Here is a 16,446-nt window from a genome sequence, read left to right as displayed (position 1 = left end):
TGAAGGGCAGTAGGACAAACACTGCCAGGTCAAGAGAAGGCCTATGAGCTCTGCACATTTGCTTACTCTCTTCTGTTTCTGTTGCTGCCAGAGAAGAGTTTTCTGGGTCACCAATGCCTCTTAGCCTGAGGCTCAGAATGAACACTCATTGGACAGTTGCCCCTACAAATGTGTACTGAATGGGACAGAGACCCAGTAAAGCTATCCCAGAGCAGCAAAGCCTCTTAGTCATCATGCAAGTATAGAACAATGTTGGGAGCTGACTCCTAGCCGAAAGCAGCTATCATCTTCGCAGCCATCTCAGGCCATATATCCTGACAAGAGACTTGTTTTCAACAGCCTACAACAGCTGAGCGCACTCTGATAAACATCTTGTTTTTCTCACATATCTTGTTTTGCTGTTTAGTGCCACCAGCTGCAAGGCGCACATGATATCCACGCTGCTGAGTGCACGTGGTCTCCTCACTGCTAGCTAGGTGCACGTGCTGCTAGGTGCACGTGGTCTCCTCACTGCTAGCTAGGTGCACGTGCTGCTAGGTGCACGTGGTCTCCTCACTGCTAGCTAGGTGCACGTGATATCCACGCTGCAAGGCACATGACGTAGTGCCTTCAGCTGTGCTTGTCCACGAGGACAAGGCACGTGGTAAAGGGTATAAATACCCAGGAGTTCCTTCCAATAAAGAGACTTGAGAGACTTGATCAGACTCCCTGTCTTGTCTCCATTCTTCGCGTCTCCGTCCCCACTCTCTCTCTTGCTAGGCCCTGACCCGCGGACCGGAGCAGCAGAACGGGCGGTTACAAAGTGGCGCCTCAACGTTGGATCTCCAGTAAGCGGGATACAGTGAAGGACACAGCGGGAATTGGAAGCATGCATCCTCACTCCTGCGCTGGAGACCCTGCTGACTGACCCAAACAGGTTGTTACAGAACAATAAACTTTGATTGCTCTAAAGCCTCAAGTTAGGAGATGATTGTTACAAGGCAGTTAGTTACTAACTCCATTCTACCAAAGATATAAGATATTCTAAAGGAACCATGCATCACCATTTTCCCCCAACATACAAACCCATTTCTTAATTGTGTTACTAACCTAGACCCTAAAGGCTGTTACTAGTCCTGCCATGAAATTATAAGAAGAAGGAAAGAAAGTCACATGTCCCATCTAGCTTTTATCTAGAGGCTCCAGTTTGTGCCTATTACCACTGTATCCTATAGGGAGAAGAGGAAGCTCTGAGTGACTGAGGTCCAGAGTGAACCTATGCTGTTGACACAGGCTTGGCTATGTCCAGGAGCCCATGGCTTCGGGCTCAGAGGCATGGCAAAGCCTTCCATTGGAAACTGAGTGTAAATACTGACAGATAGTGTTAACCATAGTCTTCTCTTCCTGAATATTTATAGCCTGGCAACTGCTCCCCTACAGATACTGCTCTTTCCAAAATTAACTAAACCTGTCTCTTCTGTTCAACTGTGTACCATAAGCCCCGCCTTTTTGTTTATCTGTATTTAATAACCCTGCCTCCTTGTCCAGCTGTATGCAATAATCCTGCCACCCTGTCCAACTCTATATAATAAACACACTGGGTTTCCAGGATGCTGTAGCTTTGCCAACAGAGAGCCCAAGTCATCTGATCCCAGCTGTCTGTCTGTGTGTTCATCTGTTGGTCTTCATTCTTTGGACACCCCAGTCAGATCCATCCCTGGGGCCATTCTGGACACAGAAGTGTCCTTGTTTAAATAATAACAAAATGGCAACTCTTTAACTTTGTCATTAATTTCTATATACCTCTTTCAGCTCAGCATATTCTTTCTCTATCCCTCTCCCTGCTCCCCTCCCTGCAGTGTTTTTTTCCTCCTCTCCAATTCCTTCTTTCTTCCTTTTAACAGAGTGTCACTATATAGATCAGGCTGGGGACTTCTTATCTTCCTGTCTCAGTGCTCTGTGCCAGGAGTACAGTCATAACCCCCTCCCTTCCCCCTCAGAAACTTTTACTATTGGGGCAATGTGCTCCTAACATATTTCTACATGCCACATCTATTTGGTTGGATAAAATCAAGAATTCAAGGCACCAAATCATCACAAACCACAGTGCAAAACAAAATCAGATGAGCCAGATCACCAGGTACCATGTTTTCAACTACCCAGTTCCAACCAAACAAACCAAATCTTAGCTGAAACTTAAAGGGTTTAACATAGTAACATATAAACAGAAAATACTTACAAGAATACTAATATTAAAAAATGAAAAGCATCTAGAAAATTTTGTTCTCAGAAGGCAATAATTACGGCATCTTAGCACATGTGCTGAAAATTCAGGCAAGTGGGAGATTCACTCCCTATTAACCTTAACCAGAGACATTTCCATCTAAATTAATTGCGACTACTTTTTATTGCATTTCAAATGTTATCCTTTATTTGGGGTGGTCAGGAATGCAACTGAGCAATTCCAGATCATGTTATCTTTTATGAACTGGTCTATGAGGTAGTTATCAAGGCCCCTTAAGAAAATACTGCTATACAAACGTTCATGGGCCAAAATAAGACATTAATTTCCATAACTAGATGTGTCCTGAAAACAAAAAGAAAAAAATTGCTACACAGAGAAGAGACAAAAATGTTGATGTTCAATGCATATCAGAGCACAGCTATGAGAATACTCTACACATGCCACATAACGCTTTAGTGTAGGTATTGGTGTGTACATGTATGTATGGTGCACATAAGCACATCAGCCTGCAGGTCATTTCCTTCCCCCATGTGGCTCTCAGGAACCAACCTCTGGTTGCCAGGCTCAGCAGCAAGTGCCCTTACCCTCTGAGCCATCTCCCCGACCCCAGGCAAATGATTTTTCATCTCTTCTAGTTATTTCAAAACAGTCAATTATCACCATTTATTATGAGCACGGCCTGTGCCAAGAGTGAGCCAAAGCTCTTTGTAAGCACCCACTCAGCCCTAACAGAACTCTAAAGTAGAAGTAATCACTTCTGCTTTTCAGATGAGGAACCTGAGGCTTTGGGAAGCTAAGCAATCCTTTCAGGAATTCTCAGTTCATATATTTTGAAGCTTGGAATTAAATCCAACTGAGGAATAACAACAAGAATTCCCTCAATGTGGACTTTCACTCCAAGCACACATGATTCATGGTTTATGCTCAGGCTGTACCTTGCTCTGTCAACCTGTCAGCTTCTCTGATGGACCTTATGTCTGGGGGGAGAGGAGAGGCCATCTCTGTTATTCACTTCTCTTATCTCAAGTGCACTGAGACCAAAGTCCATATAACCCATGAAGATTCTACCATATCATGGTTCCCTGCCTTTCTAGTTCTCCAGAATTCTCATATAAGGAGAGTTAGATTTAAACTAAGTTGTTTTCCTTCTCAGGACCTCCTTTGCATACACAAAATGAGGCTTATACTCATTCTTCTATCACATAGGAAAATAAAAGTCTCTGCTCTTTATTTTCCCCAAACCCTTTCGGACAGCAGGATTTATTTCTATCCTGTATGTTGTCACCTGATCCCCTTTTAGTTGAGGGACCTAGGTGAGACTCAGCATTTCTCCTGGGCCCCAGGTTAACCAACAATCTGATCATGGCTTGCCAACATGCATACCCTATCCTTGGGAATGGTTGCTATAGCTACTAGATAGACATCCTCCTCCTTCTGAGGGACTGTGTTCCGTGAAGGCAGGTTAGCTTCTGACCATCATCTATACAGGGAATTCCTAAACACTTTAAGCCAAAGGATTTAGATGAATGGAAAGAGAGAGTAAAGCATCTCTACAGAGAACCAAAGTAGAGGGCAAAGCATTCTTGCAGGAGGAAGGAAGCAGAGGGGAAATGCCCCTGTAAGATGATAGAAATAGAGTGCAAGATATCCCTGATGGAAAATGGAAGCAGAAAGAAAAGCATCCCTGTGTGCGGTGAGAGGTGGAAGGGGAAATCAAAGCACCCCTATAGGGGATGTAAATAGGGAGCAGAGCATCTATGAAGGGGGATACAAATAGAAGCAAAGGCTGGCACTGCTGTTGGGATGTCTGAATCCAATCAGGCTGTAGTTGCATGGAGCCTTTGCAGTTAATTTAACCAAAAGACTCCTGCTTTTCTTACGTCAAATAAAGCCATGCTCTCTTGAGTCACATGTAAGAGCCCTGTAGGTCATGGAGCACACAGTGTAAATGGGATAACAGCTAATATACAGGAGGCAACATAGCCTCAAATACTGAAGCAGCTGGTGAAAGGTATCCACCACTACCATGTTCCTCTACATTTGTGTGTGGTAGACAGGAGGGCCTGGAGTCCTTCAGACTCTTTCTGTGACTTCCAATTACACCACATGTAAAATCACCAATGTTTTTGTGAAGAATAAATGTTGTGAGAGAAAAAAAATGACATTAAAAAGAAAAAAGAAAAAAATCAAGGTATTCTTCACCTTGGTTTTATCTTAGTTTCAGTTACTATCTCATTCTTTAGACTTCAACCTAACATCTGTGATGGATAAAAGAATTAAAATCCCAAACCTTCAACATGATCTGTCAAGAGTACTGGAGAAGCCATGAGCATAACTCAGCTAGCACCCATACTAAAGTGGGTCCAGAATTGAAAAGAAGATGCAGTCCTAGTTTTGCTGTCAAGTTTAGATCAAGCATCTAGGCAAAGGACAGTTGACTTAGAATCACCAAAGCCTGTGTGGAACACAGACAAAGTAGCTAACATGAACTAAGAAACCTCCATCAGTGATGTGCTACAGCTTTCCTCTGTATTCCTTCTTCAGAATAATTATTCATTTCTCTTTTGGTCAATTAAAAGGATGAACTATGAGTACACCCTGAAATTATCTACTTCTATCTCCAAGGAGGAAACTAATATATAACTGCAGAAAGACACTAACTAATAAGCAGAATTTAACATGAAACTCAGGCCAAGTTGAACTCAAATTGCTCTGTTTAAAGACAGGACTGGAGTAAATAAAAGCACTTCAAAGCCAATGTTCTGTTTCAGCTTGAATGTTTTATTGAGCGCACAGGGAGAACTCTGTTCCAAAGCAGGGTTGGTTAATGAGGAAAAATTGGTGTTTTGGTCCATTGGTTGCTTTCTGGAGTAAGAGTATCACTGAGAGATAACTATATCTACTATATTCACTGAGAAGACAGAATGATGATCTATTTTGGAGCCTTGGTTTTTGTAAACTGAGAACAGAGAAATGTATCTATCTGAATGCCTTTTGTGATAACGACATGCATCCCTTCCACCAAACCTACCCAACTTAAACACAATTCCAAACAGATTCTATCTGCCAACCCTGTCATTGCAGCCCTAACCTTTTAAGGGGAGGTACAGGAAGAAAGGACCTTTGTGGAGCATTTCCAGAATTTTCCACATTCAACTTTTCTTGAATATCATTTCAGAAATAATGCTTTCTACCGAGAAAAACTTATTGAATTTTCTGATAATATCTCATAAGTGCCAGACTCAGGGAAAAGTCAAGCCCAACACTCCCGAGCATAAATTCCTGCAGAGTTGGTTACAGCAGATAGTCCATCTCTAAACATGTAGGGATTGAAAAACAAAACTTGGACTTACCTGCAAATGCTGTGAGTTGTCAACCAGGCTATCTTCTCGTCGGCGCACTTCTTCTAATAACTGGGCATTCTTCTTCTTCTCCAGCTGTTGGTTGTGCTTGAGGTTGGCCACCTTCTTGTTCTGATCTTTCATATGCCTGAGAAAAGACAGCACAGTATAGTTAAATTAAACCACAGCAAAAGAATGTATTGTCAGAACAAACTCAAGATATACTAAATGCAGAATGTCCTGGCGCAGGTTCAGAAAAAAACAAGGGGTTCTGAGAATCCTACATCAATTCAAACATAATATTGTGGGTGCTCAGCACCCACAAATGGCAGGTGTCAGGATGGCCTTGTTTGTTCATGATGAGTGAGACAGGTATAGTTTTCATTCTTATAGAGCAGTAAGCTCAGTGGCAAGACAAACAGATGCTAAAGAGATACAATTTGGGTTTCCTAAATTGAAGGTAGTCAACAGCATGCCATGAGAGATAATGGCACACATACATGGACAGATTGTGGATGGAAGGAGATGAATTTAGACATTGTGACCCGAGAAATGTTCCCAAAGCAGATCAAAGGAGTTAACCAGGAGGAGCACCCCATGGAGAGGCTCCCTGACAAAGATGTTCTCCAGGTAGAAAAATGGCTGGAATACAAGACAAAAGAAACTTGAAGGGCTATAATGATACTCCCTATAGTGGAAGGGGCTTAATGAAAGAGATCAGACTCCAAAGGATAGTGGACAGGGCACATAACACCCTGTAGTCTATGACACAGTATTTAGTTTCTTCTAAGTAGCTGCTGTTCTTCTTCTTATTGCTCTTTTGGATCATGTACGTCTCTTGAGATAATAACCCATTGCTTTGACTTTTAAAATAACAACCTGAAGTCTCTAATCAAATACATTGTTAGCACATAGTTCGAGGTAATAGTTTGGCTAAAGATAATGTTGCACAAGGCCCTGGTACTTACAGTAAAAGTTCATAGGATGCCAAATCCTATTAGCATAAAGGTCAAGATGGTAAAAGATAAAGGAAAAGGGTGGGTTAATTAAAAATGAAAATTACAAGCTTAATGCAGACCATTTCATCAGAAACATTTAGTAAAACATTCTATAGATTTCGGCAGTCATCTCCATGGCAGCTATTATACATCACTTAAGGAGGCAGGATAACAGCATCAATGCCTGGGGTTCAAGGGCACAAAGAGGATGCTGGACAGTGAATCCTTGGTAACCTTTCTAATCTTTCCACCCCTGTCTTCAGCAATCACTATAACTGAGCCCTGGCTCCCAAGACCAGCAAACTGAAGACTATAATCAAAAAGAGAACTGGATGATCCATAGCAAACAACATCAGACTGAAACATTACCAAAGCTTACGAGGGCCACTCTCCACAAGCTACTCTTCCTTTAGTCCTCATAGAATGGTATACTCCCTCCCACCTTCATTCCAGAAAAGTGACATATAAAAGCAATGGACCTGTAGCTCATCAATTTGACTAGACCAGCTGACCAGCAAGCCCCAAGGACTCTACTATCTTTGCAACTGCATCTTGAGAAATATAGGCATATATCACTACAACTGCTTTAAAAATACACACACAGATACTGGAGATCTGAACTCAGGTTGTCATGCTTGTACAGCAAGCACTCTGACAATAGAACCACCTTCAAAGCCTGGGACTTCTTAACTAGAGGACACACACTCTCAAAGAAAAGTACATCTTGTACTAATGCATACCATTAAATAGAACTAACTGCTAAATGCCCCCCTACCCAAGTACATCCATATAAAATAGAAAACTGCTGGCAGTGTTTTCATGAAGAGCTCACGCAGCTTGCTCTGGGTAATCCAAACACAAAGAACTCAATTCTATGGGTCCAACAATGGTTGTTTAATAAATAAACAATTGAATGACAAATTCGAAGTCCATGAGTCATTTAAAGCTTTTCTGTACTTGGAAAGATGAAGATCTGCAGTTCTGTGGATGTGGGGAGGGGACTCTCTTCTCCTTGTTTAGCCATTTACTCAAATACTGCTTTATTAAAAATGCAGAAGTTGACAAAAGAAGAGCTGATTTTCAAGTGGTGCTGCTTAGGATACAGGCCAATCAGGCTGGAGCTAGATGATAAGAATTGACGGTAGGTGGCCACCATCTTGTGTCCATGTGACTATCACCAGTGACAAACCCAGTATATGCCTTCCCTGCAGAAGTACAGTGACTTTCAAATGCACTTCTAGTGGTTGACCTTTCTTCTGAATATCCATGAAAACTAACAAGGATGGAAAGATTTCCCTTCAGAGGTAGGAAGGAAGCAAGGAGTGACATGTGTAATCCAAACACAAAGAACTAATTTCTACAGACATGACAATGGTTGTTTAATAAACAAATGATTAAATGCCAGATTCCAGGTCTACATGTCATTTAAAACTATTCTGCTTTTGGAAAGAATTTTTATGATGAGGTTATTAGAGCTTCTGGTAGGAAACAAACCTTCACTCAAGGCTCCCTCAAGGAAAACTGGTTGAAATTGTAGAAATAGAGAAGAAAGGTAAAGACCTCAACCCTAGGTCCCTTGGCTAAAACATGGAATCTGCACAGCTCAGTGATGTTCAGTGACAGCATGAGAAATGTGAGTTTTTCTGGGACACTTGCAGCTTCCAATATAAATATCTGCAAGAAGCCTGCCAGGCCCCATGTCTTCCTCACCTGTAGAAGTAGACCTACACTGAATAAGTCAAAGTTCTGAACTCAATATAGCTCTCTGCTGGCTCTAACGTTTGGGAGGTAGGTTATACAAGTGTGTAGACTGCAATACTCTCTTGCAAAACTCTCCAAGGAAAATGCCATTTATGTTTTGTCTATAACTCTCACCGCTTGGGAATCTCAGTGGTTCTGTGGAAGCTCACTTAAGGAGTTCTGCTTTCCAAGGAATTACCATTCAAAATGTATCTAATATACAAATGAAAAAATAAGGAAGTAGAGAGGCAGCTCAGCACTATGGAGCTCTTGCTGTACAATTATCAAGAGTGGGGTTTGGATCCAAGCTCTCACATAATCAGCTCATCATCTAACTCCAAAGGGGCTGTGAGGACAGGAGGATTTGCTCAGGCTCACTAGCTTCCAGCCTAGTAAAAGAAAGTACAGGCACCAGGCTCAGAAAAAGAATAATCAGAAAGTGATACAGGAGGACACTGAGTCTCTCTCCTGGCCTCTGGGTTCCCCAATATACATACACAAATAAATAATGGTACAGACAGTTTTTAATATTGAAGTTAAATTGACTGGTCTCATAAAGGGTTACAAGTATTAAGAAGTTTGGATTAAATATCTCCAACAGTTATACAGGTCATTAATGGCTGTGGCATTTGAAAGAATGTCAGAGAACATGGAACCCTGCTCTTTCTACTGGAACCGTCTGTAAAAGTAAAATCAACAAGAGTTCTCTAAGTCCTGGTAAGATCCTGTGAGACTGAGACCTCCAGAATTATACTGGAGAATACTGGGCAGGAAGGATACATGTTCCTACAAAGGAAGAAATGTGTGCATTTGTATACAGAGGAGAAAACTAAACCTTCCTTTGACATCTTAGCAAAAGCACCAAGATGATACTTGTTTACCTACCTACTCTTTAAAACATCTTTAAAAACTGACAGTGTTCATTATTGGGGGTGGGTGCAGAACCCAGCTCTCTCCTGTGTGCTTGGGGGAGGCTCAATTCGCGAAAGCACTTCTGAATTAACTTGGCAATATCCAAAGTGCACATACCTACTGCCCAAGCCAGCCCTTCTTCTAGAAAAGAAGCTCACAAAGGCACTTACATCTAAACATAGTACATGCACAAAATCCTTTCAATCAAGCCATATGAAATGAAAATTCGAAAACTTTCACTTGTCCATTAGAAGGAAACTGACCAAAGAATTGAGTACATTATTCATCTGGGACCCAGCTAGCTAAATGAGTAAGGCTGGATGAAAAATTCTCAAGACATCATAAGCAAGCAAAGCAGTGAGCAGAATGATATGTACAGTCTTGATTATGAGAAAATAATAAAGCCCATTTGGATACACACAAACATAAATGGGAACTTCTGGAAATTTCACACCAGTCTACTAGGGAAGAGAAATCAAAACAAAACTTTGGAATGGGACTAAAGTAAAATGAACTTCAATTCTCTCTCTCTCTCTCTCTCTCTCTCTCTCTCTCTCTCTCTCTCTCTCTGTGTGTGTGTGTGTGTGTGTGTGCGTGTGTAAATATATACAAGAAATGCATGAAAGACAATAGACATTAAAGGCACAAATTACTGACTTCTGACCAATCAAATCACGAAGCACTGCCATCCCCAGCTGGGAAGTAGTCACTATTCAAACTTCTACATGTGTGGAGTCATTTCACCCCTTCTTGAACTTCACAGTCACCATACTGTGTGCGGTCTTTTGTGTCTGACATTTTGGTTGTGTATAGAACTATCAGAGTCACCTGTACCTTTTTGCATATGGCTGTGTACATGTGGTGAACCTGTATGTATGAGTGTTTGCACATGGGTGTGTGTGTGTGTGTGCACATATACAAGACTATAGATGCATGTAGAGACCCGAGACTAACTTCAGGATTCATCCCCAATTACCTTCAACTGAACCCAAAGCTTGCTCACACAACTAATATAGGTAGCCATCTAGCTCCGAGAAATCCCTTTTTTTTTTTTTTTTGCCTTCCCAGTGCTGGAATTACAGGTAGGGAGCCATGCCCATCCAGCATTTATGTGAATGCTCAGGATCCAAACCCAGATCTCTGTAATACATCACAAGTGCTTCAGCCACTGTGCCAGCTGCTGAGTGTGCACACATAGTTGTATATTTGTGCATGTTCTTTATATCAAGTAGTACTCTGCTACCTGACTATTATTATAGTTCAACTAGTCTCTTCATTTTAATGAATAATTAGAACTATGTACATTATTTTATTGTTATGAATGAATAAGTGTCCATTAACTGTCTCATATCAGACTTTTATAGAAATACACTTTCATTTTCATGGATAAATAACCCAATATATATTAATCAAGAATGAAAAGGTAAAAGCCCATGTCAAGATCTAATGAATCTGCGTTTTAAGTATATCTGGATTACAGTGGTTTAAAACGTCATCTCAGAACCAGGTTTTCTGGGCTGTCATCAGAACTCTCCCATTTTCTAGTTGGGTCAGACACTTACCCACTCTGTGCCTCAGCTTCTTCACACAGGAAATGAGATTCAAGTGTATCTAAGTCGAATGTGACTATGAAGGGTTGATGAGTTAGTCCAGGTAAAATGCTTAAAACAGATCCTAGCAGGTTCATTCTCTGCATAACTTTCAGCTTACAGTAAGAATATAATCACAGCTTGTGAAATATTGCGCATGCATTCTTAGTTTCTTAATTCCCACAGTATTGGGACTGCCTCACACAGTGAGCTGTGGAAAGCATCAGTAGATGCTTTTGTTATGTGCTGAGCTTCACTGGTACTTTCTTTCTAATGAGTTACACTCCTGGCAGTTTAACCTGACAGCGGCACTGTGGAAAGTCACTACAAGCATGAGTGAATAAGAGAAAACACTGAGGTGATTGCACATGTAGATGGACACACACACACACACACTGGAGGCCAACAGTGTACATTATATGCAGAATTTCCAATAATAAAGGCTTTTACTTCTAACCACTGAGATGATCCCATTTTGAGGGGGCTTGTAAATACCACCGAGTACTTTAGCACAGCTATAAATTTTGCAAGAGCTATCATAAATATTCTAAGGATAGTCTTACAGCAATTACAAAGGTGCTATATGTTGCAGGCAGGAGCATTTCTACAGCAGCCATTTGAATCCCCTTGTCCTTCCAGCAAAAATTCATGAGACAAGCCAAGATCTGAGGACTGGGCTAGAGACTGAGACAGGTCTTTTGGCCTCCACATGCCTGGCAGTCTCACATGAACAACTGTTTGGCCATAGTTTGGTAATAGGCCATTACTTAAGTCTTTGTCAAAACCTATGAGCAGATGCCCAAGCTATCTCTCTAAACTTTCTGACTTGGCTTCTCTCCTCACATCTTTCTTCTTCCTCCATGGTGTTTGGGGTTACCTAAGAACCCAGAGAGAAGACCACTCTCAGATACAGCACAAAATGCCAACATGTCTTTAGAAGGCAGCTCATGTCACTTGACAGGCCAGCATGCCATCCCAGAACCAGATAATATAATGAAAGAGAGAAGACATTAAGGGGAAGGAGGCTCAGATTTGAAAGTTTGAGACATAGAGCTTCCCAGAGGTAAAGCAGACCTCAGCTTCCCAACAGCTAGCATAAAGAGCATCTAGAAACACTCCCTTAGATAAGGTGGTACCAACAGGCAATTCCTAACTCAGCTCTGGAGGCATTTAACTCATTCCAGGCCAAGTGGATCAAATGTAGTATCCAAAATGCCCTGCCTGCAAGAAGTGCAGGGAAAAAGATGGAGTAGAGACTGAGGTAATGGCCAACCAATGACTGGCCCAACTTGAGACCCATACCATGGGCAAGAACCAATCCTTGACACTATTATTGATACTCTGTTAAAATTGTAGATAGGGCCTATCATAACTGTCCTCTAAGAGGCTCTACCCCACAGTTGACCAAAACAGAGATCCACAACCAAACATTAGACAGAGCTTAGAGAATCTTATGGAAGAGATGGGGGAAGGATTGAGTGCACTAAAGGGTATAGGGACTCCACAAGAAGACCAACAAAGTCAACTAACCTGAACCCTAGGGGTCTCCCAGAGTTTGAACCGCCAATGAAATAGTATATAGGGGCTGGATCTAGCACTTCCTCCTGCATATATGTAGCAGATGTGCAGCTTGGTCTTCATACAGGTCTCCCAACAACTAGAGCAGGGACCACATCTAACACTGTTACCTGCCTGTAGTTCCTGTTCCTCTAACTGGGCTGCTTTGTCTGGCCTCAGTGGGAGAAGATATGCCTAGTTCATCAGTGACTTGATGTGCTAGGGTGGACTGGTACACAAGGGAGGCCCACCCCGTTATCAGTAAAGGGGAAATAGAGAAAGGCGATATGTGAGGGGGAACTGGGAGAAAAATGGGTGCTGTGATTTAGATGTAAAATGAATAAATAAATTAATTAGTGAAAAAATCAGTATAGTAAGAAGCCCAAGACAAAATTTCTTGCCATTTTCACATCAAAGCAGATCTTAAGAGGTCTATGACCTTGTCCAAGTTATTTTACTCGAGAATGAGGAATATTAAATTTCCTAAAAATAAGGCTCTTAAGACAGCAACTCGAATTCAGTGAGTGCTTTGTAAACACCAGCCAGATGACTCTGCTCAGGCTCTTCTGCAGATCATACTCATCCAGTAGCCCTCACCCTTGACCTTCCTACCCAAGCCAGGAAGACTCCTGGCAGAGGTTGCATAGCAGGAGGTAGTAATGATTCATGAGTGAAAGATCTATTTCCTGTAGGCATTCCACTCTGAGAGGAATTCTGAAGGCCAGACTTCCTTCAAGTATAAGCATTTTCCTTCATCCTAACCCTGCAGAACACCGCTTCACCAAAATGTAGTAGAATGCCACTCCACACAGGGCTGAACGCTCAAGAGAGGTGCTAAGAGCTTGTTTGGGAGAGGGGTGTACTAGAGATGGAGGAAAAGTGGGCCAGTGTGACAGTCTCTAGTTCCCTCCTCTAGGAACATCATGCAGCTAGTATGCCACCATAGGAGGTTCTAGCCTATTCTTTATCCTCTTCAAGATTCAGTGTTCCAATCATGGGCATCTTAATAAAGGAGGCTCTTCTGAGCAAGTGGACTACACACATCTGTAGGCAGTGCAGAATCTACTATCTTGGCTCTTCTTGCCTGTAGGCCTCCTGTCATGTTATGGGAACTCGGGAAACACAGGCTGAAGATGGCATCTTTGGGATGACGGTGGTTTGTTCATCTCATTGCTAAGCACTAAAGGTGTCCCATTTTACATCATTCTCACAATAGACCAGATCACATGTTCTGGCTTCTCAGTCTACAGGTAAAAGCAATTCCCCTTCAGGATTACCCATCACAAGGTGCTATGGCTCTACAGAGTCCCTGGGGCCTTGACTTCCATCTCAGAGCTAAGAATGTAGAAGAGCCAGGAAGACAACCCTTTCCCTCCATCTTCCACTGCCATGACAGTTCAAATCAGCACTTCCCATCAGGCACTTCTTGCCTCTAAGTTTTCTACTTATGCTCCTAATTCATTTTATAATTCTTCAACAGGTTCATGCATGTATTAATACATAATTAATGCACAGTACATCATTCCCCCATTACTCTCACCCTCTCATCCCCGCTTCCTCTTCTGAACAAAACCTCCTTATTATTTCAACATTCTCTCTCTCTCTCTCTCTCTCTCTCTCTCTCTCTCTCTCTCTCTCTGTGTGTGTGTGTGTGTGTGTGTGTGTGTGTGAGAGAGAGAGAGAGAGAGAGAGAGAGAGAGAGAGAGATGTCCTACTGAGTTTGATTATAGTTGCTTGTATAAGTATAAACAAGGAGTTATTCATGGTATGGGAACTTTTCAGTGTCTACATCACTAAATAGAAATATATTTCCTCCCCAGTAACCATTATCTACTAACAGGGAAGAGTGGGGCATCACAAGGTACTTTGCCATCCATAATTAAATACTGACAGGGACAGGAAGAAGGTAGGAGGGGAAGATGTGAATATGCCTTGCTTTCTCCTTTTCCTCCCTTCCATTCATCAGGTCTCTGGAAATTTCCTCAAGACACTCCAAGGGCAAGGCAGTGTTTTGCTGATCATTGAGAGGTCTTTTAGCCTATTCAAACTGACATGTAGCTATCACTAGATACTTAGCCAAAAATTGTTTAAAATCCTAGACTAAAAGAGAATACAAATGAGAGTTATAGTATGCTACTGATCCAAGAGCAGCACGAAATGCTCCTTGTTATAAAAATCACGTTAAAAATCAGACTGAAAATCCAAGAGTGTGTGGGGGAAAAAATGACCTGGGTATTGCTTTTGTAATTAAATTTATATTCAATCACTCATTCCACCAGCAATGGTTCAAATCACTGAGATATCATGTAAAGTGCTAGAATCACATGTTACCCACTTAACCTTCCTGTGGTCCTATTAGGAAGGTCTGATGTACTTGTTCCTTTCGCAGATGAGGAAGTTGCCCCAAAGTTGTGGAACTAATGATGTCAGAGTCTCAGTAGGTTCATCTCAGAAAATACTTCTTCCCACTTACATCCTTCACAACTTCACTGTGCCAACCAAGCAGAGACAGTATTGTAGTATTGTTTTCTATTGTGTCCTGCACTCTAAGCCAATTGTAGCAAGGTCTAGGAAGAAGCCAACAAGAATCTTAAGACACGGTCTGTATTCTGTGGTCTAGCTCCTTTAAGCATCATTGAACTCAAGTGGTCCTGGGGCATCAACTTGATGGAATACTGAAGAATTAGACACAAAGGAAATAGTCACCCCAGAATAGTCATCCGTGGGGGAGTGTCAGGATTCAGGGGAGAGAGCCTAATTGTGTTTACTTCACAGTGGTAACAGTGTGGTGAACCAACTGGTTCAAACTGGAACAAACTGGTTCTTGACCATCACATTCCAAAATGTCACCATCCTAAAGACTTTGGTTCCTGTTGCACATACTGACTCAGAGACAAGCATGAGAATGACACAAAGAATGGCAATAAAATCAGAACTTCAACAACAACAACAATAAAAATAGAAGAGAAGACGAAGCAGCAAGAGTAATGCTTATGGTATTTAATGGCTCCTCTGCAGATAGATCTCCCAGGAAGCAAAAGGCAAACTTAAAATAAGGCAAGACCCAAGATAAGACCTTGCCATATTCCTATTTCATATCTCCTTTGGCACACCATTTGCTTTTCAAATAACAACAAAAAAATGGAATCTGAATACTTGAAAATCAAGCATTCACATAATTGCCACAATTCCACGGAGCATTATATTCTTCTAGAAGCCCATTCCTCTGCTGTTAGACACAGGCACATTAGGACCAATTTGGTGGAGTGTCAGCTGTATTTACAGTTTGGGATAATATAAAAACATATGGAAACTGTGAAAATTGACTCCCAGGAGGCTAATGTTAGAGGAAACCAACATTCCACAGTCTGGCCCAAGGTTGGGGCAATTTGCCCAAACAATATACAAGTAGAGCAAATCTCCAAGCATAAGGGCACTTGGTGTGAGCAAGACCTGTTTTTACTGCGTCCAATCTGAGACAAGGCTATGGCAACTCAGACATAAAGTAGGAGTAAAAGCAGGTAACAATCTTACATGATGATTTTTCAAATGAGAGCAGAGAAATAATGTGTTGGCGTTTTGATTCGTTGCTATGAGAAATCAATTGGAAAATGCTGCTAAACAATAAAACTTCTCTATGTTTTCGGAAGTCAGAGTGCATATGAAGTGCCATGCTAAAGGCCGTAAAAATATCTCTGCTGAATGAAATAACATTCTGACATGGAGGAAGATTTTATTCCCACTCTACACATGAAAAAATGGAGGCTTAGAGAGGTAATTTGCAGCACGTCATAAGGTTTCTAAGTAAAGGACACAGAATGCCATTGTTTCTCGGATGCCAAAGACCACAGTCTTATCTGTTATACTACAAAAACAGTAAAATACATATGATGTCTTGGCCACAAAACTCTACAGAGCTTAATAACCAGCCTAGACACTCACTCGAGAATGTTAACCATCCTTGCCTTTTTGGAGAAAGTAAAGCTCCAGCCTCAAAGTAAAGCTCCAGTTATTCTGTGCATTCTTTAGAGCATTTGGGTCCCACTGAGGTGTAGCTTTATTAGACCCTCCCAAAAATAATTTAG

The 16,446-nt window shown here is 41.6% G+C and overlaps 1 protein-coding gene across 3 annotated transcripts in view; it reads right to left on the bottom strand.

The window, feature by feature from the left end:
* The window catches only part of Erc2 (ELKS/RAB6-interacting/CAST family member 2), an 822,395-nt gene that overhangs the window by 373,572 nt on the left and 432,377 nt on the right, over nt 1-16,446 (bottom strand). For all 3 annotated transcript variants that reach the window (XM_028754073.1, XM_028754072.1, XM_028754074.1), the window contains one exon: nt 5,578-5,713. In XM_028754073.1, coding sequence (XP_028609906.1) covers nt 5,578-5,713 — 136 coding nt within the window. The remainder of the gene's footprint in view (nt 1-5,577; nt 5,714-16,446) is intronic.

The sequence above is a fragment of the Grammomys surdaster genome, unplaced genomic scaffold (assembly GCF_004785775.1).
Source record: "Grammomys surdaster isolate TR1022 unplaced genomic scaffold, NIH_TR_1.0 125979, whole genome shotgun sequence".
Taxonomy (NCBI): domain Eukaryota; kingdom Metazoa; phylum Chordata; class Mammalia; order Rodentia; family Muridae; genus Grammomys; species Grammomys surdaster.
The sequence above is the reverse complement of the archived record's forward strand: the minus strand, read 5'-3'. Positions and strand labels throughout refer to the sequence as shown.